This window comes from Dama dama, chromosome 29 (assembly GCF_033118175.1).
Source record: "Dama dama isolate Ldn47 chromosome 29, ASM3311817v1, whole genome shotgun sequence".
NCBI classification, from domain to species: Eukaryota; Metazoa; Chordata; class Mammalia; order Artiodactyla; family Cervidae; genus Dama; species Dama dama.
The window spans coordinates 71,908,798-71,935,121 of record NC_083709.1 but is presented as its reverse complement, the minus strand read 5'-3'; the positions used below and the strand labels follow the sequence as shown (position 1 = coordinate 71,935,121).

At 40.3% G+C, this 26,324-nt stretch overlaps 1 protein-coding gene across 1 annotated transcript in view; it reads right to left on the bottom strand.

Moving 5' to 3' along the window:
• The window catches only part of LOC133048439 (contactin-associated protein-like 3), a 225,642-nt gene that overhangs the window by 78,092 nt on the left and 121,226 nt on the right, over positions 1–26,324 (bottom strand). The window contains exons 8-11 of the mRNA XM_061132107.1: positions 26,015–26,276; positions 17,646–17,792; positions 8,206–8,380; positions 775–881 (exon numbers count right to left, since the gene is read on the bottom strand). Coding sequence (XP_060988090.1) covers positions 775–881; positions 8,206–8,380; positions 17,646–17,792; positions 26,015–26,276 — 691 coding nt within the window. The remainder of the gene's footprint in view (positions 1–774; positions 882–8,205; positions 8,381–17,645; positions 17,793–26,014; positions 26,277–26,324) is intronic.

Genomic DNA, 26,324 nt, shown 5'->3' with positions numbered 1-26,324 from the left:
GTTGTCCATAAAGATTTGTTAGCTTTAAAGATGAAAGAATAATTCTTCAGAAAAGAGCCTGATGTTCTAAACTAAAGAAACACCAATAAGAGGTGATTGAGAGTGTGACATTGGAAAAAAAAAAAAGAGAGAGAGAGTGTGACATTGGGTAAAAAACTTAGCTTCTCAAGTGCAAAATATAGATAACTGGACATTTATCTCCTAGAGTTGTTTCAAGGATTAAAAGAGTTGAAATAAGCAGAGAGCTAGAATTATGCAAGTACGTGGTAAGTTCCAGTATATTAACCATCATTATCACCACCACCAACACCACCACCATCATCATCAAGGAACATCAAGATTGCAAAGGGACCTGAGTGTTCACCTGGCTTCTCACTGATACTGAGAAACCCAGCCAGGGCAGCTTCCACCCTGCACTTCTGAGATTCTTCCTGCTTAATTTTATAAACATTGTTTATAAAACGTGAACTCTAGATTTTATTTTTACTTTTGACTATATTTTATTTTCTTATCCTTATTTTCTTTCACCTACCATATTTTCTGTCCTGGGATCCACGTATTTCTGTAAGCTGCCTTACCACTCATATGAAATAATACAAAATAAAAAGTATAAGAGGTAAAAAGTAAATTAAATAAATCAGACAAAAATTGTCTAAAGTAGTTATTTTTGTTGTTACTTTCTAGCACAGAGTTGCACAGACATGCACATACACACAAAATAATGGAAAGGAAAACAGCCACATGGAACCCTGGACACAGGAGTGCGAGGCTTACGGGAGTGGCAAGTCGCGCCCGTGTAACCGGTGTGTGCGCAGTCGCAGGAGAAGGTGCTCCAGGACTGGGAACATTCACCCCCGTGTTCACAGTAGCTGGGCAAACACCTAGGGGAAGCAGACACGGCACTATTTCTCACAGTCGGTCGTGATAAATTGTATCTTGAAATGTAATCAAAGATTGATAGCAACAGTGAATTGACCAGAAAAACTTAACATGGACAACACTTGCTGGGTCTATCATCGAAATTTCCAAACATAATATCAATTACAGACTAAAAAATCCATTAGATGCTACCAACTGTCACGTATTTGTGACAGGCAAATTTTCTACACATCTCATTACATCAGAAAACGTGTTTGCTTTTTCACAAATAAGGCAAGATTAATTTCATACATGGCTAAGGATATAAATTGCCTGCAGTGGCCACAAATAGCACATTTTCTGTCCTTGCTTCCATGCCCTTGCAGTGCGACCTATAGGTACTTCCATCAAAAGGTATAGCTTACTTCTCCATCTTGAATCTGGGTGGGGCATGTGACCTGCTTGGATCAATGAGGCATTAGCAAGCTGACCCAGCAGAGGCTAGAAAAGGGCTTGGGCAATGGGCTTTCTCTCTCGCTGAGTTTTGAACCCTGAAAGCACAGCCACATGAAGGAACCTGGGCTGGTTCATATGGTCCAGTCACTCCGGTGGGTTCAAAACCACAGGACAAGCGAATGGGAGGATTGTAAGTCTTGCAGCTGTCAGCTGAACCCTCCGGCAACCACAGATGCAGGAGAGAGCCCAGCAGCAAATACAGAATTGTGAGATAAACAAACAGCTGCCATTTGGGGCTAGTAAGTTTTAAAGATAATCTATTGTGCAGCCAAAGCTAGCTGGTGTATTATGTATACCACACTGTAATATATTGCCATGTTGACTTAGTACATAAGAAACCATTTTAAAGAGATGGAAAGAAGGCAGGAAAACGGAGACACTTCTTTTATCCATGTAGTATCACAGTGCCAGGGATTCTGCATGTCATCTACTTTAGTCAGACTGAGGATGCCCTCAGGAATTAGAGACCACTTATGACTGAGGGCTTTATTTTTATTTTTCCCCACATAATTGAATAAACCACAAAATCACTCAGGTAAACCAAATAACCGCTTACGTCTCATGGACACTATTACATCTCACTTATCAAAATCAAGGGAAGGAATTTAAGGTTTGTTTATAAGATTAAAATTTTAATTGTAAGAAGGTTATTTAATTTTTCATTATCAAAAATAAATGCTATCCTCAAAGTGATAGCAAACTGAATTAAAAAATGTATAAAAATATATACAAACATAATTAAGTGGAATTTATTGCAAGTATGAAGGCTGCTCCAAAATCTGAAAAAAATAATTTGAAAATTAATGCAATCTATTACACAAATAAGCTAAAGAAGAAAAACTATAAGTTCACATCAATAGATGCAGAAAAAGTATTTGACAAACTCTAACACCAATTCATGATAAAAAACAAAACAAAAATAATGACAACAAAACACCTAGGGAAACTAGTAATAGAGAGCAATTTCATCAACTTGATTAAAAAAAGCCTTTCCAAACCCTAGAGCAACATCATATTATTGGAGACAAACAAGATGCTTTCTTCTAAGTGTAGGAGCAAAGCAAAGATCTGCTCTCGCCACTCTGATTCAAACATCATGCTGGAAGTCTTAGCTGATGCAATCAGACAAAAAAAGGAATAAAAGATATGTAGACTGGGAAGGAAGAAATTAAACTATCTTTGTTCACAGATGACACTATTTTCTATGGAGAAATTCTGAAATAATAAAAAAAAAAAACTTCTGAAACTAGTAAGTGATGAGAGCAAAGCTGCAGGATTATTTCTTATAAAGGAACAATGAACTGAAATCTAGAATAAAAAACACAGCACTTACATTAGCACTAACAAAAAATAGAATACTTAGACACAAACATAACAAGACATAGATCCATATGAGAAAAACTATAAGATTTTGATGAACAAAAATAATCTAAATAAGTGGGGATATTCCATGTTCATGGAGAGTAAGGTTCAAAATTGTCAAGATTTCAGATATTCCCAATTTGATCTATAGAGGAATCTTGATCAAAATCACTGCATGTAATTTTGTGGATGTCAACAAACTGATTCTAAAGTTTATATGTAAAAGAAAAAGATCCAAGAGAATATTAAAAATGAAAAAGATCAAAGAACTAACATTACCCAACTTCAAAACTTGTTATAAAGCTACGGAAATCAAGGCCATGTGGCACTGGCAAAGAGCAAACAGGCTGATGGCACAGCTAGAAGGCCCAGAAACAGTTACACGAATATAACCCACTCGTCTTCAACAAAGATGCAAAGGCGATTCACTGAAGGAAGGACAACTTTTCCAACAAATACGGCTGAAACAACTGGGCCTCCACATGCAAAAAAAATAATATAAACACAGGTTTTACATCCTTCACAGCAATGAACTCAGACTAGATCTCAGAATTTTTAAATGCAAAACCATTAAGCTCTCAGAATAGAACATAGGAGAAAATCTAGGTGACCTTGGTTTGGCAATGACTTTTCAGATACAGTCCACAAAAGAAAAAAATGGTAATTTGCACTTCAGTAAAATTAAAAAAATATTTTCTATGAATTACACGAAGAGAATGAAAAGATTAGCTATAAACTAATAGGTAACTTTTGTAAAACATATATCTAACAAAGATTGGGGTATAAAATACAGGAGGAACTGGAGAAAGAAACAGCAACCCACTACAATATTCTTGTCTTGAAAATCCCATGGACAGAGGAGTCTGGCAGGCTATACAGTCCATGGGTTTGCAAGAATCTGACACGACAGCAACTGAGCACGCATGCACGCACTTAAAATTCAACAATAAGAACACAACCAATTAAAAACTTGGGCAAAAGATCTGAATAGACACCTGACTAAAGAAGGTACCAAGACTGCAAATAAAAATACAGAAAGATCTCCAGCATCACATGTCAGTAGAGAAATGCAAATTAAAGCAATGAGATAACACTACAGACTTGTTAGGAAAGCAAAAGTCCAAAACTCTGGCAGCACCAAATACGGCAGGGATGAGGACAACGGGAGCGCTCATCCATTGCTGGTGGGAGTGCAAAATGACACAGCCACTCTGTAAGGCAGTTTGACAGTATTTCACAAAACTCAACATCTTCTTACTACATGATCCAGTAATTGCGCTCCCTCGTATTTACTCAGATGAGCTGAAAACCTACTTCCATACAAAAACCTGCACGTAAATTTTTATAGTAGCTTTGCTAACTCTGAAAACCTGGAAGGAGCCAAGATGTGCTTCAGGTGAATGGATAAACTTGTGGTATATGATATTGTTTAGCACTAAAAACAAATGAGCTGTCCAGTCACTAAACACCTGGAAGAACCTTAAATTCATGTTATTAAATGAAAGGCTATGTATGGAGCACATGATTCCCATACATGACATCCTGGAATTGGCACAACTATGAAGAGAGTAAAATGATCAGTGATTTCCAGGCCGGAGGTTGGGAAAAGGGAGGGATGATTGAATAGATGATGCATGTAAGATTTTTAGGGCAGTGAAACTACTATACATGATACCATAATGGTGAAGACATAACAGTATGCATTTGGAAAACCTCACAGAACTGTCTAACACAAAGAATGAACTATAATGTAAATTAGTGTGTATGTGAAAGTCACTCAGTCGTGTCCGACTTTTTGCGACTCCGTGGACCATAGGCCATGGAATTCTCCAGGCCAGAATACTGGAACGGTAGCCTTTCCCTTCTCCAGGGGATCTTCCCAAACCAGGAACTGAACCCAGGTCTCCCGCATTGCAGGTGGATTCTTTACCAGCTGGGAAGCCCATGTAAAGTAGGGACTTTGGTTAACAAGAATGTATCAGTATCAGTTCATCAATTCTAATAAGTGTACAACACTGATGCAAGATGTTAAAAATACAGAAGCTGTGTGCAGGGAGACTGGAAAAAAGAGATAGAGGAGAACTCTCTATACTTTCTGCAAGCCTAAAACTGCTCTAAAAAAATTCTGTGTATTAATTAAAAATGTTCATTGTAAGGGACTCAATCAATACAGGCAAGTATATGAAATTTACTCAAAAAAAAAAAAAAAGTGTGTGTATGCTTAGTCGCTCAGTCATGTCTGACTCTTTCGCAACCCCATGGACTGTAGCCCACCAGGCTCCTCTGTCCATGGAATTTTTCAGGCAAGAATACTGGAAATGGGTTGCCATTTACTTCTCCAGGGGATCTTCCCGAACCCTGGGATCCAATCTGGGTCTCCTGCATTGCAGGTGGATTCTTTACCACTGAGCCACCAGGGAAGCCCTTATCCACAGCTTGACAGTCAGCAAATTACAATAAGTGTTACAGAAATGGACAGTCAGGAGCACAGTCACCAAGTATCCGGAGGGGCAGTATTTCAGACAGTGTTCTGCAGATCCTCTGGGGCTGAAGAGGTGGCCTGACCCAAGCTCGGGCCATCCCCTCTGCCCCTCATTTGAACAAAGCAGCTTCTTGCCTTTTTTTTTTTTTTTTCTTTTGACAAATTGAAACTCTCTAAAATCTTGCTTCAATAGATTCCACACTTTTTAATAGGATGAAGATGACTCTTCTATGATAAAGAATATTATAGGGTTACCTAAAATTATTTGGGTATAAGATTTTTTCAAAAACAAAATCTTTGAGTTTGTGGTAATTAATTTTCTTTTAAATGTATTATTTATTTAAAAAAAAACAAGATGTATGTTTCACAATTTTGCATTTAGCATCTAGATGGTTAATGTTAGATAAAAAGCAGTGGAACTGGAAAAAGTGACCCCATCAACACAGTCCATGGCTGGGGATGGCAAATGCTTGAGCCTAAGAGGAACCTGATAAGGGCTACGTAGCCTGAGTGACACAACATGAAATCCTAATGGCCAAAACCCAAAGAGTGTAAGGCGCGATCCCTCCTCACTGCTATCCTTACCCCCAGCCTCGTCCCGAAGGACAGGGAGCCCTTCCCTGTGAAGTGACGGCAGAACCACAGGGAGGCAGAGTGTCACGAGCACAAGTCCTGAGAGGCGCAGGAAGGTTTTCCAAGCACCGCCTGGACTTCAGACATCTCTGCAGCATTTGCAGTGTGCGGAGGAATGCTGCTGTGAATTATTAATTCCTGTGCCTGATGGATAGAAGTCATAAAGCCAGCTGCATTTTAATAATAAAGCTCAGCTTCACTTGAGCACATGAGGACTTGCTCGGGGCAGGCCGAGCGGTGGGCGAGGCGGATGGCCGGGCAGTGCACAGCGCCCAAAGACAGCCCGGGCGGGGGTGTCTGCTTCGCTGCGCTTTTAAGGGAATCTATTTCATGGTGCATTGGACATGCAGTTAGTAGGTATGGACTAAAGGGCTGAGGAAAATGAACATTCTTAGTAATAAGAAGAATGGAGAATAAGGACATGTCTTTAGATGTTAAGCAATAAAAAATTAGAATTGGTGACTATATAGGCCATCCAAAGTGCCAACAGCTATTTTTATATCCACTTACAGAGTTGCCATGAACCTGAATTGTACGGAAAATAGCTTAACACTACAGACGTCTCCATAGATTAGTACATATATCTGAAAATCTTCTTAAAATGTGATGTGGAAAATGTTTCTATTTTCTATTCTGGTCACACACAACATAGATATGTTTGTTTGTTTGCTTTTTTATTTTTGGACAAGAAATTTTTATGCACAAAGGGACCACCATTATGTGAGAAAAATATTGTGATTGCAACATATGCTGGGATGGAATTCTCCAGGCCCTAAAATAACTTTCTCTGAGCTTCCTGACTGAAGAGACAACCCTGCCACTGCCTGTGAACTTGATCTCTCACCCTCTTGCCCTACTAGGTCATCCCCATGGGTCAGGGCAGCACTCTACGTCCAAAAGAACATTTCTAACCCTCTCCCAAGACTCAAGATTCCAGAGATGACTGCAATTAAAACTTACAGATGATGCTATAGTTTCTATGTCAATTGTTTTTTTATAATCTGAAAATTAGTATTGAGAGTTTTGTCTGAATTATTTAAATAATTTTTCCACTACAAATGAATAGAATGTGAACATACAACCATGGGCATTTGCATTAAAGTGCCAAGTTCTTGTGAGTCAGTATTTTACATACTGGGAATTTGTGATTTCTTCATACATTGCTAAATTGCACTGTAACTTGTAGTTAATTGGTGATGACAGGGAATTTCAATTAGTGTTAAATTTGGATTAGATTTACTCCACAAAGGACTCTGTGCAGTGTGAACGTTTGAAAAGTGCCCTATGTGTGGATGTGTGGGGATGTCCGGGGTGTGTACATTTGTTCAACACAAATTTAATGCACTGCTATTGCAGAGAAGTCAGACATATTGGCACAGAAAAAAGGTGCATGTGTGATGATTAAGCCATCCCTTTTAGCCAAAATTACTTAAAAGTCTGATAGTATTGCTAACAAATAACTTTGGTAAAGTTGCAATGCTTAGAAATGTTAATATGCTATTGTTTTAAAGCTTTGCCTTTCTTATCTTCCCCAGTATCTTATCTACGCTCAGTATGTGGTGACTGAATCCTCTCCACTCTTTGCTGTGTTTACAACATCACTAGAAATCCCTAAAGCTTCAACTTTTATCAAAGAAAGAGTTACTTTTCATTTTTCCTGTAGAATAGAGGATGTAAGGTGAATGCAGCTAACCACATAGAATTTTGATTTCTGGGTCCTCCATGATCTCTTTAGAATATTCTAGTCTGCTCTCTGAAGTGTTAGACATTTTTAAAGTATATAGTCATCAATAATTATAACAGCATCAATAGTATTCTGTATGAATTAAGTAGCCTGGAGGCATATACAAGGAAAATTCACGACAGTGTGTCTTCTAAAAAAGTATCATTGGAAAGAAATGATTACTTAAAGGTCGTCATTTTTGTTTTCTGTATAAATATAATTTTCCCCCATGGAATGGAATACTGGGAATGGAGAAAGGGCAAGAAGACGCTCTTTTTTATTTGTTTCTAATCTACTATCAAAAATTGAAAACAGCAGGGGGTGGGACGAGCTGAGAGAGTAGCATTGAAACACAGACATTACCATACATAAAATATTAAGAGGCAGCCAGTGGGAACCTGCCATACGATGCAGGCAGCCCGAGCTGGTGCCCAGGGACCACCCCGAGGGGCGGGATGCGGTGGGGGAAGGCGTGAGGTCCAAGAGGGAGGGACACGATACTTACGGCTGGTTCACACTGTTGTATGGCAGAGGCCAGCACAACATTGTAAAACAAATACCCTCCAATTAAAAATTAACAAACAAACAAAAAACACCCTGAAAACAGGCACGCTGACGGGAGGCTGCCTACCTATCTGTGAGGCCACAGGTGTCTATCTGGAGGTCACGGAAACTCCCTAGCGTCCCCTGCTGAACGGAGATGGGATCCACTGCTTCGTCGCCAATGGAAATGAGCCTCAGGCAGCCCTGAAATCCACCCACGGAAACAGCACACCCAGGGTGAGAGCTGCTGTTGTCAGGACAGCCTGAATGAACACAGAGACACAGGAGAAAACAAACAGTTATGAAAAAACATTGCACAGTATTTCTCATTGCTACCTCCATTTGCTAGTAGACACCTGAAGCAAGAAAAGCTATGGCAAACCTAGACAGCATATTAAAAAGCAGACACATTACTTTGCCAGCAAAGGTCCGTTTAGTCAAAGCTATAGTCTGTCCAGTAGTCATGTACAGATGTGAAAGTTGGACCATAAAAAAGGCCAAGAAGCGAAGAACTGGTGCTTTCAAATTGTTGTGCTGGAGAAGACTCTTGAGAGCTCCTTGGACAGCAAGGAGACCAAACCAGTCAATCCTAGAGGAAATCAACCCTGAATATTCATTAGAAGAACTGGTGCTGAGGTGCCAATACTTAGGCCTCTTGATTTGAAGAACTGACTCATTGGAAAAGAGCCTGATTCTGGGAAAGACTGAGGGCAAGAGGAGAGGGGGACAACAGAGGATGAGATGGTTGGATGGTATCACCGAATCAGTACATGAGTTTGAGCAAACTCTGGGAGATAGTGAAGGACAGGGAAGCCTGGCGTGCTGGAATCCATGGGGTCACAAAGAGTCAGACATGATTTAGTTACTGAACAACACCATTTGAGAAGGTCACATCACCCATGGAGAGGGTGGTAGAGAGCTGACAAGAATAAAAGGTGTTGGTATTGGTAAAGTGTAAAAATAATGACTAAAGCCAGGCTTACAGAGAGATGAGAGGAAGGGACGATGTGAAATATGACAAATAGAGTTACTGCACTTTTAATTTAAGCAGTCTGATTTTTTTTTTGAAAGCACATTTAAGACATCACTCCTTTTAGTATGATGTTAAACTAGATGAACTAAAGGCATGTGAGAGCAGAAACAGGGAAAAAAAATTATAGGCATAAGAGGACTTAATAAATTTAAAATGCTTAAAAATAATCTTAAATTGAGAATTGACCTGGATACCCTTGATTTATCTAAATATGGTTAAATATCCACATGTGTGCATTCACACTTTTGAAAAGTATAAAAACACTTTTGATAATAACTGGTCTAATAGCAATTTATACTTACTTTTCTTTTTTTAATTAGGCATTTTAGTCAAATATATTTCAACATGAATACACAAACAAATTAACAATATCTCATAACTACACAGCATTGTGAATAATGGAGAAAACAAGTAACACAATGTTCTGTGGAATCAAGAAATGACGTTTGATTAATTCCAATAATAAGAGTCAAATTTACAAGTTCTGTTACAGCCATTAATTGGTTTGCTGTACAGTTACCAACCACAATTCCTACAGAGTAGTTTTGTTTTATCCTCCTGGGTGTCCCAAGAGATAATGCTCTTAGAATGATTATGAACAAGGACAAGACTTTAAAATCAAAATCAAAGCAAGTGGGGTCCAGAGCCACCTTCTTCTCCACTTGTAAGGCCAGCAGGGTTTTGAGTGCCCTCTCGCCCTGCCCTGAATTGTCTCCTAAAGAAAGCACAGGTTCTTAGGTTTGCCTACTGCAAGACTGACAATGTAGGAGAAGATGGGGAAAGTTAGGCTGAGAGGATGCTGTCACCGTGAAATGCTTCCGTAAAAGGCAGCAATTTGGAGAAACCTGCTGTAGAGAGCCCAGGTCCCATTACTCCCCTCTAACCAAGACTGAGGCCCTCCCCAGGAGCAGCTGGGCTGCAGGGAGCTAGCTCTCACAAGGCTGTGTCTGTCCTCAGGAACAACAGTGCCCGAGGATGCAATGGAGTGATGCAACCCAGTGGCTGCACACCATTTTCTCAATGGGGACGTCATTAATGTGCATGCCTGCTTCAGAGAACCCCCTGGGCTCTTCAGAGGCTTCACCGCAACTGCCCTGCAGTTCAGCTTGTCTCTCTGCCCATCACAGTTACTCTTCCAGCCTTCCAGGTGCTGTATCAAAGAATTACCCCTACTAACCCACTCACATGCAAATCTCCCATGCAGAGGCAGCTTCCTACGGAATGAAAGCTACAACTCTACAGAGGAAAAAAGCTCAAAGTGTTTACTATATTGAACACTTTATTTTCATCTGCAAATATGAAACAAAGACAATATACTAAATGATTAACATTGTAATAATTTCCAAAAATTGTCAAGCAAATTTTGTGCTTTGAAATTTATCTATTTTATTTATGCTTTGCCTTACCATGTTTCATTTATATCACTTATAGAACTATTTTAACTATTTTGCTTTGTATTTTCTAATAATTTTAATATTCAGAAATTCTTATATTAATATTTACAGTTTGGGGTTATTTTATAAGATTCTTATTTTTTAAATCAGATGGAATAAGTAATTTCATAAAGTAAAGATTTTGCTCATTGTACTTCTGTGTTTTTCATTCATCTCTCTTTGGACTTGTGTCTTGAAATTGCTGGTGTACTTTCAAAGAGCAAGAACTGAAGACAGAGCCTCTTCTCATTCCTGCATAATGGATGCTAGCTTTCTACCTGAGAATTTTCATAAAATACACACAGCTTTTCTATACTTTTCTTTCAGTGACTGAGGCTTTAATAGTTTGTATTTCTGACAAATAGAATTCAAAACAAACCAAGGACTGCATCAGGGTGAAACCATTAAAGGCACAATGAAACCTCAGAAATTAACCTCAAAGGGACTTTGACATTTCAATTTTAATGTTGTATCATAAAGAACTGTGTAAGTCTGCAGCTTTCCTTTACCATTTTCTTGTGTTGTGTGAAAACACACACCTTTCACGTATCAGAGAATCTCTGAAGGACCGGGTCTACTTGGAGGAAACCTGGGATACCTTTACATGCTCTGTGCTCTGTGGCGTGCTGGGCTAAGTCGCTTCAGTCACGGCCAGCTCCGCAACCCGGTGGACCACAGCCTGCCAGGATCCTCTCTCTGTGGGGTTCTCTAGGCAAGAGTACTGGAGTGGGCTGCCACGCCCTCCTCCAGGGGACCTTCCTGATCCAGGAATCGAACTCACGTCTCTTACAATTCCTGCACTGCAGACAGGCTCTTTACTGCTAAGCCGCCTGGGAAGCCCCTGTATCTTCTAGGTGGTTTCTCCTCACTGCACTTCATAACTAAGAATGTTAGGATAAAACACAGGAAACATGAAGTCAATAAATAATTTTATGGAATCCCAGTTAGTCCTTTTCTCTTTTCTTCCTTTTCTCCAGACTGCCATCCTCAAACTCATCTGGAACACATCACAGGATCTAACCACACCTGTTAGGACAAAGAAAAACATACCCACTAGTCACAAGGAAAACTTCCTGAAAGTGAAACTTTGAAGAAGGAAAGGTCAAACCAATGAGTGCTCTGTTCTCCAGGTGTGATATAAAAGTCAGGAAGTAAGGGCACCGCAGCCCGGGAGAAGCTTGGGGCAGGAGACACCTTTCCGTACCGATGGTTGTCCTGAAGCCCTAGCGGGCCATTCATCACTGACCTGATTTGGGACAGACAGTGAGGTGCACAATGAGTAGTTACTGGTAAATTAATGAAAGATATCCATCACGACCGAGGGACTCAGAAGTTTAAGTACCTCTGAGGATGACAAATAAATTGTCCTTTATGTCAATACACCAGAATGGGTCCTCAGATGAGACTTCATTAGACTTGTCATAGGCTCACTGGCCTGCTAATGTTTCACAGAAGGACACTCGGGGGATTTTGAACATAACTTAATATTCCCCAACTCTGTAATGCAAGTATGCTATTGAGCAGTACAAAGATTCAATAGAAGGGAATTTATTAAAGCTTTACTTTCCACTACCCCTAAAAGCAGGCACCAATGTACAATGGACTATTAGTGAAACTGCTGTTGGAGGAAAATTACAAAAAAAGCTCAGACTAAGAAAAGGCAAAAAGGAAAAAGGGATACCTTCTGACTTCCCTGGTGGTCCAGTGATTAAAAATTCGCCTTCCAGTGCAGGGGGTGTGGGTTCAATCTCTGGCCAGAGAACTAAGATCCCACATGCGGCGGGGCAAGTAAGCCTGGGTGCCACAGCTATAGAAAGTCTGAATGCCTCAGCAAGGACCCAGCACAGCCCAGAAAAGACACCCAGGAGGGTGTGTACAATTTAAAACAGTGATACCTAGATCACAGAGTTCTGATGAGACTTTTAGAAATATTGCCATTATATAGATGACCCTTTTTACTGTAAGATAGTGTGCTCTGAGATTGCCAGGCCAAGATGGAATAGAGACTTCCAGGTGGCCAGAGAGCCTTGGTTTAGGCTGCTGTCCTGAAATAATCACTGAAATCACCTCTTTCATTGCTAAAGTGTCCTGAAATTATATGGTCACCCTAACTATATGGAGGAGAGTGAAAAAGCTGGCTAAAACTCAACATTCCAAAAACTAAGATCATGGCATCTGGTCCCATCACTTAATGGGAAATAGATGGGGGGAAAATGGAAACAGTGACAGATTTTATTAATTTTATTTTCTTGGGTTCCAAAATCACTGTGGACAGTGACTGCAGCCATGAAATTACAAGATGCTTGCTCCTTGGAAGAAAAACTATGACAAACCGATATAGTGTATTATAAAGCAGAGACATCACTTTGTTGACAAAGGTCCATATAGTCAGAGCTATGATTTTTTCAGTAGTCATATATGGATGTGAGAGTTGGACCATAAAGAAGTCTGAGCCCCAAAGAATTGATGCCTTTAAATTATAGTGCTGAAGAAGACTCTTGAGAGTCCCTTGTATAGCAGGAGACCAAACTGGTCAGTCCTAAAGGAAATCAACCCTGAATGTCCATTGGAGAGACTCACGTTGAAGTTCCAATACTCTGGCCACCTGATACGAAGAGCCAACTGATTAGAAAAGACCCTGATGCAGGAAAAGATTGAGGGCAGGGAGAGAAGGGGACAATAGAGGACAGGATGGTTGGATGGCATGACCAAATCAATGGACATGAGTTTGAGCAAGCTCTGGGAGATAATGGAGGACAGGGAAGCCTAGTATGTTGCAGTCCAGGAGGCCGCAAAGAGTTGGACATGACTTAGCGAATGAACAACACAAAAAATGTTGATGTTTGGCTGAAACTGACACAATACTGTAAAGCAATTATCCTTCAATTAGAGAGAAAAAAAAACTCTAATAGCAAGCCATACTAGTCTGCTTTCATGGGGAAGCATCCCAACAAAATTTGACTGACCATATGATGATAATTGGAAACTTGCAGTTGACTGTCCATCAGGAAAAACAGTAGTGGGAAGGAAACCTGGTCAGGTAGTATTTCAGAACAGGGAGTATTGTTTTCCTTGAAAAGTCAAATATCATTAACTGGTTTTCACCTAGATGACCCAGGAACACTGACTTTATTAGCCCCAATATTGCTACAGATCACAGAGTGGATGAACTTCACTTCTTTGTCAACATCATACATATTCTGGTACTGACAGACACTGACCAGGAAGATGAGTGAACAGATACTGACCGAGGCTACTCTTTGGACACCAGAGTTTTCAGGAGCAGAGCTCAAGCTGTAGCTGACCTACCCTACTTTACCCAGAACAGCATTGGAAAGTCCGGCATATCACGGAGACAAATATGGAAACCGTGAGCAAAGGTTCTACATGTGCATAAAAACTGTGAACATAATAAATCTACTGAGAATCAGAACTCCATGCTCATTAGTCCTAGACCTGGTTTTCCTTGAGTAAAAATAGTATCTATCTTTTTATTTAACGTCAGTAAATTAGTCCATTTTGGTTTTACTTGTTTGTTTTAATCTGGCAAAGGCTTTACTTGAATTTTAAAAGTAGTATATATTCTTTCTCTAGGAAAAAAGATGCTGTTATGTTGGTGTAAGATATACAGTTGACTTAACTTCATTTGCATCAGTATCTGAAACTATTCTGTAGGAATCAACTAGATATTTATAGCGATGCTTATAGAGGCTACTCTAAATTTATACACTAGTTAGGAAGAAAGTTGCTGTGATTGCAAGTCCTATTCTTGCCACTCAATGCCACCACAGAATTACATTAGAAAATAGGAAAGTTGTAATGAAGAAACGTCATTATGCCATCTCGTGGGATGTTTAAACTTCTCAATTCCACTCGTCTTAGGGAGACTGTTTCTTCTTGGAAATCATATTAACAAGACAGTTCTCTGTATATCAACACAATTTTATGAAAATACATAAGAAAGGCTTATTATACCTTTTTCAACACATTTCCTCCAGCTCTCTCGGATCCTTAAATAGATAGTAATGAAGCCAACGGCCAGGTGTACATGCACAGCCAGTGTGACAACTGTGGGTTCTTGAGCATTTGTTCATCTTAACCATTGGAGCATGCCACTAAAACCACAGTAGCGAATGCTGTTTCACTAAATTAACTGTACTTATTAGCAGTCAGATAGTTTATGCATAAGGAAAAACTTAAAAATCACTGGCAAGATCTCTTAGCGGCTGCACTGATATTTATAGCATTTTTAAAATAAAAATGGGCACAATCAAAATGTCCATCAACATAAAATGGTAAAATGGATAAGTAAAATATGGTACAATATGCATCAAAAAGCCACACATCCATGAAAATTAATTAAAGTCAGCTATTCATAGCCACATGGCTGGATTTCAAAAACTAATGTAGAACAGAAAAAGCAAGTCACAGAAGAATGAATCCAGGTTTATCTTCTTCAAAAAGTTAAAAGCAAGGCAACACAAGACGGTTTATTGCTTACAGTTACCTGCATAGATGATAGATTATGAAAAAGCAGTATGCAAAGACTGGCTTTAAAAAGCAGCGCAATGCATAACTAGGGGAATGAAAGTCTAGAGGAGCAACAGAAGCCGCGAGCGTTGTAGAGGTTAATTTTGTAGACAAGAGGATGCACCATATATATTCTTTTTATGAACTATTATAGTCTTTTTAAAGTGTGTGCATAAGATCTATTTCACAGTAACAACTGACTCATGTTGCATCAGTATGTAAATATTTATGGAAAGCACCTACTCTCAAGTAGCTGTGCATTCTGGGTATGCAGTATGTTCAATATGAAAGAAAAGTATTTTTCTTTTACTTTTTAATACAAAATGTTAAAGGTATTTTATTTTGTGTCATTAAACAGTAGACACAGATTGTTCTTTCTGTATCTTTCAGTGCTTCAAAATATTTTATCTTTTAAATTACAGTTCTTGGATAAATTCTTTATTTAGTTTTGAAGGAATCTGTTCCTCTCCTGAGCTATAAAACGCATCATTTAAGTGTAAAGGTTTAAAAGAGTATCTGGGTCAGAAATGCATCACATTTAGCAAACAGGAAAAGCCAGCAATCCTAACTTTTAAAGCTGCTGGCACAATTCCACCTTTCCCCATGAAGTTTGCTTTAGGGGACTTCCAAGATTAAACAACCCAATTCATGGTTGATGTACTTACTGTCAATTCTCAAGGGAGAATTTTATACTTTCTTGTTGGGCTATCAAGCTATCTCCACCATGATTCCAAACTTATTTTAGAAAAAAAAAGTATAAAATGCAAAACAGCAATAATGTCAGAGAGGGCTTCAAGCCAAGATTTAAAATAAGTCTTACTATTGACAGTTCTAAGCTTCCAGTGGCTAAGGATTTTTCACTTGAATGCTCCAGGGATGGAGATTTATTACCCTCAGAGGTTCCCCCTCCCTGCTGGAAAAGATCCTGGATGGACTCAATCAAGGTTCACTAAGCAGGCAAAACACCCACTGACTACATCCCAAGGAGATGGACTGGTGATGTCCTGGTAAAATCCATCACTTAAGCAATGAGTGACATATTAATGGGCTTCTCCTGTGGCTCAGCAGTAAAGAATCCTTCTGCAGTGCAGGAGATGCAGGAAACACAGACTCAATGCCTGGGTCAGGAAGATCCCCTGGAGGAGGGCACGGCAACCCATTCCAGTACTCTTGCCTGGGAAATCCCACGGACAGAGGAGACAGGGGGTATGGTCCATGAGGTCGCAAAGAGTAGGACACGACTGAACACCCATGCGTGACATATTAACAGCCATTGAATTTATCTCTTCGTCTGCTGTATATAATGATGCCCTTCTGTATTAGGCAGTGGGAATAGACATCTTTTTAAAAAATTATTTATTTACTTATTTATTTTTGGCTGTGCTGGGTCTTCGTTGCAGCACACGGGTTTTGCTAGTTGCAGTGAGCAGGGGCTGCCCTCTGGGTGTGGTGTGCGGGCTTTTCACTGGGGTGGCTTCTCTGGTTGGGGCGCATGGGCTATAGGGCCTTGGGCTTCAGCAGTTGTGGTGCATGGGCTTAGCTGCCTTAGCATGTGGAATCTTCCCATTCCAGGGATTAAACCCTTGTCCCCTGCATTGGCAGAATCCCAACCACTGGACCACCAGGGAAGTTCAAGTTTCTTAAATTTTAAAATGCAGCGGACCTCCCGGGGATCTTGGTGAAATGCAGATTCTGGTTCAGGAAGTCCCGATGGCGCATCTGCATTTCTAAGGGCTTCCGGTGGTGCTGATACTGTTGGTCCGTGGACCACACTTTGAGTAGCCAGGCTCCAGGCAGAAAAGAAGTCAATAAACAGAAGAACACCCACATGCAGCAAAAAACCTGGCACATAAAAGCTGAAGGAAAGATCATAACCATCATTTGGCATTAGGAAAATTCCTGATGGCAAGGTATTAAAGGTAAGAAATAGAGAGCAATGACCCTCAGTATTGTCTTCACATAGAATCACCAGAGAGTATTCAAAAACCTGTTGTCCAGGTCAGGCTTCCCTAGTAGCCCAGCTGGTAAAGAACTCGCCTGCAATGCAGGAGACCCCAATTCAATTTCTTGGTCAAGAAGTTCCCCTGGAGAAGGGATAGGCTACCCACTCCGGTATTCTTGGGCTTCCCTGGTGGCTCAGACCACATTGCAGGTAAAGAATCCACCTGAGCAGCTAAGCAGAAGCACACAGCATGGAACCAGTTAAATCAGAATTTCCAGGGATGCAGCCAGGCATCAGCATTTTGAATCCTTCCAGGTGATTGCAATGTGCAACCATAGTTGAAAACAGATGCCAAATTTAAAACCAACCTTATGATGTGCACTTTTAAACAAAGCCATCTATCCGACTTTCATTTTTAGACCACAATTTATCATCTTTAATCACTCAAAATTCCCAATGACTATAACTAAAAGAGAAAAATCATTCTTCACTATTAATTTTCATGTAAAACTATGAGTTGCCTTAGAAGGCAGGAGCAGGAAAGATAGAGACGGCTTGATTGCCAGTGCAGCCCAGTCCCTTTCACTTACCCCCCAAATAGTAGGTGTCGCCTGACTCAATCTGCCCACGCAAGGAATGGGCCATGGAGGCTGCCTCACCATCCACCATCACACTCAGGTGATTCCCTCTTGCAGATAAGGACACAGAATGCCACTGCCCATCATTTAATCCAGCACCTGGAGGTAAACAGAATGGGTTAAAACAAATTCCTATAAACCTTGTTAACCCCGCAACAGAGCCAGTACTTGAAAACAGTATGATGCACACCTTGGGCCACCTTCCACAGACCACCAAGAACTCACTGAAGCCCACCTAGGTCACTTAGTTGGTTGACCAATGCAGAATGCACCACAGGGGACACAGAGAGAGAAAGGTGAAGGACAGATGTGGACGTGTCTTGGGGCTTCTAAGCAGGCAGTTAGGTTACGTGGTATGTTGGTCATGCCTGTCTATAAGAAGGTGCTACCCATGTCAGCTGGAAGAGCGTCTTGTTGAGTAAATTTTGTGGTTGCAGAGGATCCTTATGTCTTGTGCATCAGTCGTGGACTGGCCTGTCTGGTATTTGTTTACATAATAACAAAAACGATTATGTTCAGTTAGGATTACTATGGCCTCTGTGCACAGTGCCAGGGATATACTTCACTGTCTCATCACTCAGTTTAGTCAAAAAGGTGCAAAAAAGGGGGGGGGGAAGCAAAGAAAGAAATCAGAATGAAGGGGTAAAGTGAAAACAGTGGTGGATCACTCATCTTGCTTTGAAAAACACAGCATTGGTTTGTTTCAGTCCTAGGGCCTTAAGAGAATAAAATATCTATGAATGACCCTGAACAATCATGAAATCATAAAGTATTTCCAATTACATGGCATCAGACATATTTTAGCCTCATCTAGCCCATTAATAGTTTGTGATGCTGAGAAGTACAGGTATTTTCCAAAGATGCAAGTTATAAAAATAAAAACTTATTCTCACTTTCATATATTGCCATTATCTATAATATTCTTGGCAGACTATTTTAAAAAACATACTGACAGTCCTTAAAAATAACAATTTAAGTATTAATAAAACATGAAAATTCATAGAATAAAAGTTTATAGAAGCATTACATTAAAGTGCATTTGTTCATATTCAAACATTGGATAAAGATGGACAAGAGTGGCAAGAAATATTCTTAAATATTAACCTTCATTTTTGGTTGCGGAAAGTGTGTTTTTCATTTTATGTCATTTTTACACTTTCTGTTTTTCTTTCCAAATAAGATACAATGTATTCCAGGATCACCACATGACATGCGTGCATGCTCAGTCATGTTTGTGCTCAACTCTTTGCGACCCAATGAACTGCAGCCTTCCAGGATCCTTTGTCCATGGGATTTCTCCAGGCAAGAATATTAGAGTCGATTGCCCACTCCAGGGGATCTTCCTGACCCAGGGATCAAACCCGTGTCTCCTGCATTGGCAGATGGATTCTTTACCACTGAGCCACCTGGGAAGCCTATCATTTTCTAAAACTACTATTAATTCCTTCAGAGAAGTCATTGTCTTTTGAATCTGTGAGATGAAAGATCTATATTTTCTTCAAGTGATGGAGCTGGAATGATAAACTAGTTGAATGGCTGACTGCCCACCAACTGTGCACGACCCTAACCTCTACGACAGGCCAACTGCAGGGTCTCCTATTGAATGAAAACCCACTGCTGTGCGATGCAAATGCGTCAGCAAGCCTCAGGTGCCCCAGTGCACTCACCCACAGTGTGTGTGTGTTAGCTTCTGCTGGGTTATTTTCTGGACATAAACAACGGCCAAGTTTCATGAGTAACAAGCAGGGTTTGTTTCTTGATCTGGCCCTAGGCCATCTGGCTTTCATTTCTTTGTGCTCCAGGCATTCGTTCAAGCAGCACCAAGGCTAATACACAGCCCTACCCCCTGCCTCACTGCAGAGAGAAAACAGCATTTGGCAGAACCTTGCTATGGCGTTGGCAGCTTCTACTCAGATGTGGCACAGGCTCCTTCTGCCCACATGCCAGTGGCTAAAATGAGTTACTTGGCCAAGAGCAAGGGCTTTGTCCCCTCCACGGGAGGTCGTGCAGCTTGCACGGCAGGCCCCAGAGGTGAATGTTTGAACTGAGGGGATGGGGGCAGGAATAACTGGAATCTTTAGAAATTGTCTTGGTCAACAGGGAAGGGGGTCATAAAAAAAAAAAAATACTTTCATTCATTGAAAAGCAACAGTGAGATGACTGCTTGATTTTTTTGATGCCATGCTCAAGAAAAAGAAATGCAAAAAGGCAAAATGGTTGTCATATGAGGCCTTACAAAGGAAGAGAAAAGAGAAGCTAAAGGCAAAGGAGAAAAGGAAAGATATACCCATCTGAATGCAGAGTTCCAAAGAATAGAAAGGAGAGATAAGAAAGCCTTCCTCTGCAATTACTGCAAAGAAATAGAGGAAAACAATAGAATGGGAAAGACTAGAGACCTCTTCAAGAAAATTAGAGATGCCAAGGGAACATTTTATGCAAAGATGAGCACAATAAAGGACAGAAATGGTATGAACCTAACAGAAGCAGAAGATATTAAGAAGAGGTGGCAAGAATACACAGAAGAACTATACAAAAAAGATCTTCATGACCCAGATAACCATGTTGGTGTGATCACTCACCTACAGCCAGACATCCTGTAATGTGAAGTCAAGTGGGTCTTAGGAAGTATCACTATGAACAAAGCTAGTGGAGGTGATGGAATTCCAGTAGAGCTATTTCAAATCCTAAAAGATGATGCTGTGAAAGTGCTGCACTCAATATGCCAGCAAATTTGGAAAACTCAGCAGTGGCCACAGGACTGGAAAAGGTCAGTTTTCATTCCAATCCCGAAAAAAGGCAATGCCATAGAATGCTCAAACTACCACACAATTGCACTCATCTCACATGCCAGTAAAGTAATGCTCAAAATTCTCCAAGCCAGGCTTCAGCAATACGTGAACTGAGAACTTCCAGATGTTCAAGCTGGATTTAGAAAAAGCAGAGGAACCAGAAATCAGATTGCCAACATCTGCTGGATCATTGAAAAAGCAAGAGAGGTCCAGAAAAACATCTACTTCTGCTTTATTGATTATGCCAAAGCCTTTGACTGTGTGAATCACAATTGTGGAAAATTCTTAAAGAGATGGGAATACCAGACCACCCGACCTGCCTCCTGAGAAATCTGTATGCAGATCAGGAAGCAACAGTTAGAACTGGACATGGAACAACAGACTGATTCCAAATTGGGAAAGGAGTACGTCAAGGCTATATATTGTCACCCTGCTTATTTAACTTATATGCAGAGTACATCATGAGAAATGCTGGGCTGGAGGAAGCACAAGGTGGACTCAAGATTGCTGGGAGAAATATCAATAACCTCAAGATACGCAGATGACACCACCCTTATGGCAGAAAGTGAAGAAGAACTAAAAAGTCTCTTGATGAAAGTGAAAGAGAGAGTGAAAAACTTGTCTTAAAACTCAAGATTCAGAAAATGAAGATCATGGCATCCGGTCCCATCACTTCATGGCAAATAGATGGGGAAACAATGGAAACAGTAGGAGACTTTATTTTGGGGGGCTCCCAAATCACTGCAGATGATAACTGCAGTCATGAAATTAAAAGATGTTTTCTCCTTGGAAGAAAAGCTGTGACAAACCTAGATACCATATTAAAAAGCAGAGACATTACTTTGCCAACAAAGGTCCATCTAGTCAAAGCTATGATTTTTCCAGCAGTTATGTACGGATGTGAGAGTTGCACTATAAAGAAAGCTGAGAGCCAAAGAACTGATGCTTTTGAACTGTGGTGTTGGAGAGGACTCTTGAGAGTCCCTTGGACTGCAAGGAGATCCAACCACTGAACCCTAAAGGAAATCAGTCCTGAATATTCATTGGAAAGACTGATGCTGAAGCTGAAACGCCAATACTTTGACTACCTGAAGCAAAGAACTGACTCATTGGAAAAGACCCTGATGCTGGGAAAGATGGAAGGCAGGAGGTGAAGGGGAAGACAGGATGAGATGGTTGGATGGCATTACCAATGGTATGGACATGAATTTGAGTAGGCTCCAGGAGTTGGCGATGAATAGGAAAGCCTGGCATGCTGTAGTCCATGGGGTGGCAGAATCGGACACGGCTGAGCGACTGATCTAACTGACTGACTGAGCGTACAAGTGAGCTTGAATGACTCCAATCTGAGCATTTTCTGGTATGTACCCATATATTTAACTAACACATTTTACGAATGTTAAAGGTACAGACTCTTTACGGCTCTGTAAATTTAGAAGTCAATCATACAAATTAGAAGTTGTGCTAGAGAATAGTGGGGATTTTAGTCAACCCACCCCCCCCCCCCCAAAATAAGTGCATATTTCTGGTAGAAAGTTAACCAGTCCTATCTAATTCATGTCACATTTTGGTATTTACAACCCATGTGACCATGTAAATCCATGTCCTTCAAATGCTCTTCAAACCAGCTTTTTTTTTTTTTTTTTCCCCTGCTGGATCTCTCATTAATAACTTGGACTCAAGATTCACTTGGGGCGTCCCTCATAGCTCAGTTGATAAAGAATCTGCCTGCAATGCAGGAGACCTGGGTTCAATTCCTGGGTGGGTAAGATCCCCTGGAGAAGGAAATGGCAACCCACTCTGGTATTCTTGCCTGGAGAATCCCATGGACAGAGGAGCCTGGCAGGCTACAGTCCATGGGGTCGCAAGAGCTGGACACAACTTAGGAACTAAACTACCACCACCAAGATCTACTGGGGGCTTCCCCTGTGGCTCAGCAATAGTCTGCTGGGAATGTTGGAGCTTAGGTGACACTGGTTTGATCCCTGGGTCAGGAAGATCACCTGGAGGAAGTAATGGCAATCCACTCCAATATCCACTCCAAACCACTGTTTCCTGGAGAAGCAAATGGCAACTCATTCCAGTATCTTTCCCTGGAGAATCCCAAGCACAGAGGAGCCTGGTGGGCTACAGTCCATAGGGTCACAAGGAGTCGGACATGACTTAGCACATATGTCAGATCCACTTGAGCCGGAGATGTTTCCAGGATGACCCAGAAGGTCAAAGATCCTGCTGTGAAGCAGCTAAAATTTTGTTTTTCTCATACTGTTAAATATTAGTTATAATGCATCCCAAAACGTTTTCACTTTCAGGAAGGGGACAGCTTTAAAGTCACTAGTTAAGACCACCATGTGCAGACAGTAAAAGTGATGCACTCCTACCTTTTGTTTTTTATTGGTGAAGTCAGAGATGTTTTCAAAGATTCAACACTCATTCATGAAAAATCATGAGAAAAGTTGAAAACTAGAATATGGAGGAGTCAAGTTAGACACTTAAAACATATATTACGAAACTGAACCTGAAATAAAGTTTTGAAAGAAGTTCTGTAATCTTAGAGCTAAAGAGGATGAACAAGGAAAAAAAAAAATCTCTACATGTTCTTTTCAGCCTTATCATTTGGGGTTTCTCTTAATTTTTATATCATATACCTGTCAGTATAATAACTATATTCACTTAAAATATGTCATTAAAACCTAGTTTGATTTTGTGAAATATTTCCTTTCTCTCTCTCACCCGACCACCTTTTCCTTCCCTCTCTCTCTGTCTCATTCTCTCTCTCTCTCTTTCTCTATCTAGCACAGGGGTCCCCAATCTCTGGGATCTAATGCTTGATGATCTGAGGTGGAGTTGATGTAATAACAGTGGAAATAAAGTGCACAATAAATGTAATGCACTTGAATCATCTTGAAACCACCCTCCCCATCGGGTCTGTGGAAACACCGTCTTCCCCAAAACAGTCCCTGGTGCCAAGAAAGGCTGGGACTGCGGATCTAGCATATTGAGATATTTCACAGGAGAGTTTGCAGAAAGCACTCCAGAATATCTTGAATTTGTAGTAGATGTCATCCGTCTATGTGATACAAGACTGTTCTTAGTAAAAATTGGCCATTCTAATTTAAAAATAAAATGCAGGCATTTATATGCATTGTCTCCTCTCCATTATAAATCTCATCCTTTGTTGTTCTTCTGTGTGATTTCAAGTCAGCCCACTTCTGATGAAAGGACAGTCTGTTTCCCAGGCAACACAATTGTCAAAGGATGGATGGAGACCAGAAAATAGATTTTGGACTTTTGATTTGTGCAACTATAAATATGATGCTAATTCTACCACACCCTTCCAATCCCTCTAAAGGCCTCAACCTTGGGGGTGATGCCACAGTTGTAGTGCTAGTGTTGAAATATTGATAACTAATGGTTGTTGTGTTATTACTGATTGACACTATGGTGCCAAGGGTTTAGATACGTTATATCCCTGCATTCTCACCATAACCCCTACTAGTGTCATTTTAAAGATGAAGACTCTGAGGCTTCATGAGAACAAGTGGGCTGCTTATCAAAGGCAGGCTTGGAAACATGCATGGGAGAGGAGTCCTCTCACAGCCCACCTCATAAACCAAATAATTTATCCTAATAACAGAGGATAATGACCACAGCACTACACACAACTTGGCAAAGGGTAGACTTGTGTCTTTTCTTATAAAGGGTGAATACAGACATTCGTCTTTTCCTTTTCCTTTATTGCTCCCACTTTTTCTCTGTTTCTATGACCCACTTCCTTAGCCCTGCCCCAGGAACACACACACACCAGAATCTACACTTCTGGTGCATTTTCCCAGCTCTTCAGAACTATCAAGAGATAACTATTAGGAAAAATTATCTCCAGTCTGGAAATAGGATACAAGATGCCTTTCCAATATCATTTAATGAAATTTAAGTTTCAATTTGGTACACATTTGGGTACCTGATACAACATTTATAGTGAAAAAAATTTTACAGCCTGTCTTATTTTCCATCTACTTCAACTGCATTAAAGATTCCCCTTCAAATGCTGCTAAAGCAAGAAGCAAGCATCACGAGAAATTTACCTTCAGTTTGCTTCTGAAAAAATGGCACATTACACTGTAAAACCTTTAAAATTGGTGCAATAAAATATTTATATGTTGTGTCAGTGCCAGCTTACAAAAAATTCAATACCTGACATATATGTGTGCTGGGGGAAGGGCAGTGTGTACCCACATGAACAACACTAAAAAGCTATCTCTTTTGGCTCATATTACATGTAAATTATGCGTGCATGCTAAGTTGCTTCTGTCATGTCTGACTCTTTGCAACGCTATGGACTGAAGCCTGCCAGGCAAGAATACTGGAGTGGGGTGTCATTTCCTCCACCAGGGGATCTTCCTGACCCAGGGATTGAACCCACGTCACCTGTGCCCCCTGCATTGCAGACAGATAGTTTACCGCTGAGCCAAGATTTAAGCAGTTGACTGAATCTGAATCGACACTGTCAACTCAGTTCATTGCATGCTGATCGTCACATAATTTTTTTTTTAATTTATAAAAAGAAAGGAAAATTTAGTCTTCATTCCTAGCTTTTCAGTCTCAAACTGATAACCATAGATCCAACAAGGCAGGCCTTCCACATTAAGTCTTCAAGGAATAACATGCCATGAGTCCACCTAGGTTTAAATCTTATCAGTTTTAAATGTAAAGCAGTCCCTAAAGTTCAAAAATAACACGACTCAGAAGTGAGTCTAGAAATAAATAGATTCTTCTTAGAAAACTATAGAACATTCACCCACTTAGAAGCAGCCTCACCAGAAATGAGTAGGAACACAGGAAGCGATGCTCAGACACAAGAAAGAAAAGTAACTTATAATATTTTGAAAATTAACGTGTATACAGGTTTAAAAAACAGTTCAAAGAAATCTAGTTTCTTAAGACTCCTTAGAATAGTCTAATGCCTTCCAGTAATTCAAGTTTACTTCTAGGTTCTAACTCAAACTTACAAATAAATTTTTTTCTTTTATTATTTTTTATTAAAGTATAGTTGGTTTATAATGTGTTAGCTTCAAGCGTGCAGCAAAGTGATTCATATACACACGTGTCTATATACATATTCATTTTCATATTCTTTTCCCTTATAGGTTATTACAAAATACTGAGTAAGCTTCCCTGTGCTGTAACAGTAGGTCCTTGATGCTTATCCATTTTTATTAATAGTAGTGGATACCTGTCAATCCCAAACTCCTAATCTATCCCTCTCCCTCCTTCCCCTTTGGTAACCACAAGTTTATGATCATTTATTTTTAAACTTTTTGATAATTATGCTGTCACATTGACTGACACACCAACAGCCTGGAGTTACCTATTTTGAAGGAAAAAGCAATCTAGTTCTCTCTATTAGGATTACGAATATCTTATGTATCCAGCTATTCATTTATTTTAAAGATTCCCCATCTTAGGTTAACATGCAAGAAGATACAGTCACAACAAAGACCTATGTGTTATCTCAGGGGGGACGTTTATTACCTGCTGTGATGTCCCTGGCTGGATGTCCCGGCTGGGAGAGACTCAGCTTGAGTTTTCCATCACTAAGAACAAGGATGAGCGCTCCTGACCTATGCTGAAGCTGACTGGTCAGCAGCAGTCCTGCTCTGTTCCATGTTCGAAACTGGAAGATCACAGACACTTTGTCCTCTCCGGGAGTGCCTGGCAGCACCAAGTAGCTCCTGGCGCTCAGAAAAGTCACGGGGACAGTTTCCGTGTGTGAGCAGGAGAAGGACACGTTTCCCTGTGAACACAGTCAAACAGGCTTTAGGAAAGCACAGTTGGAATGCTT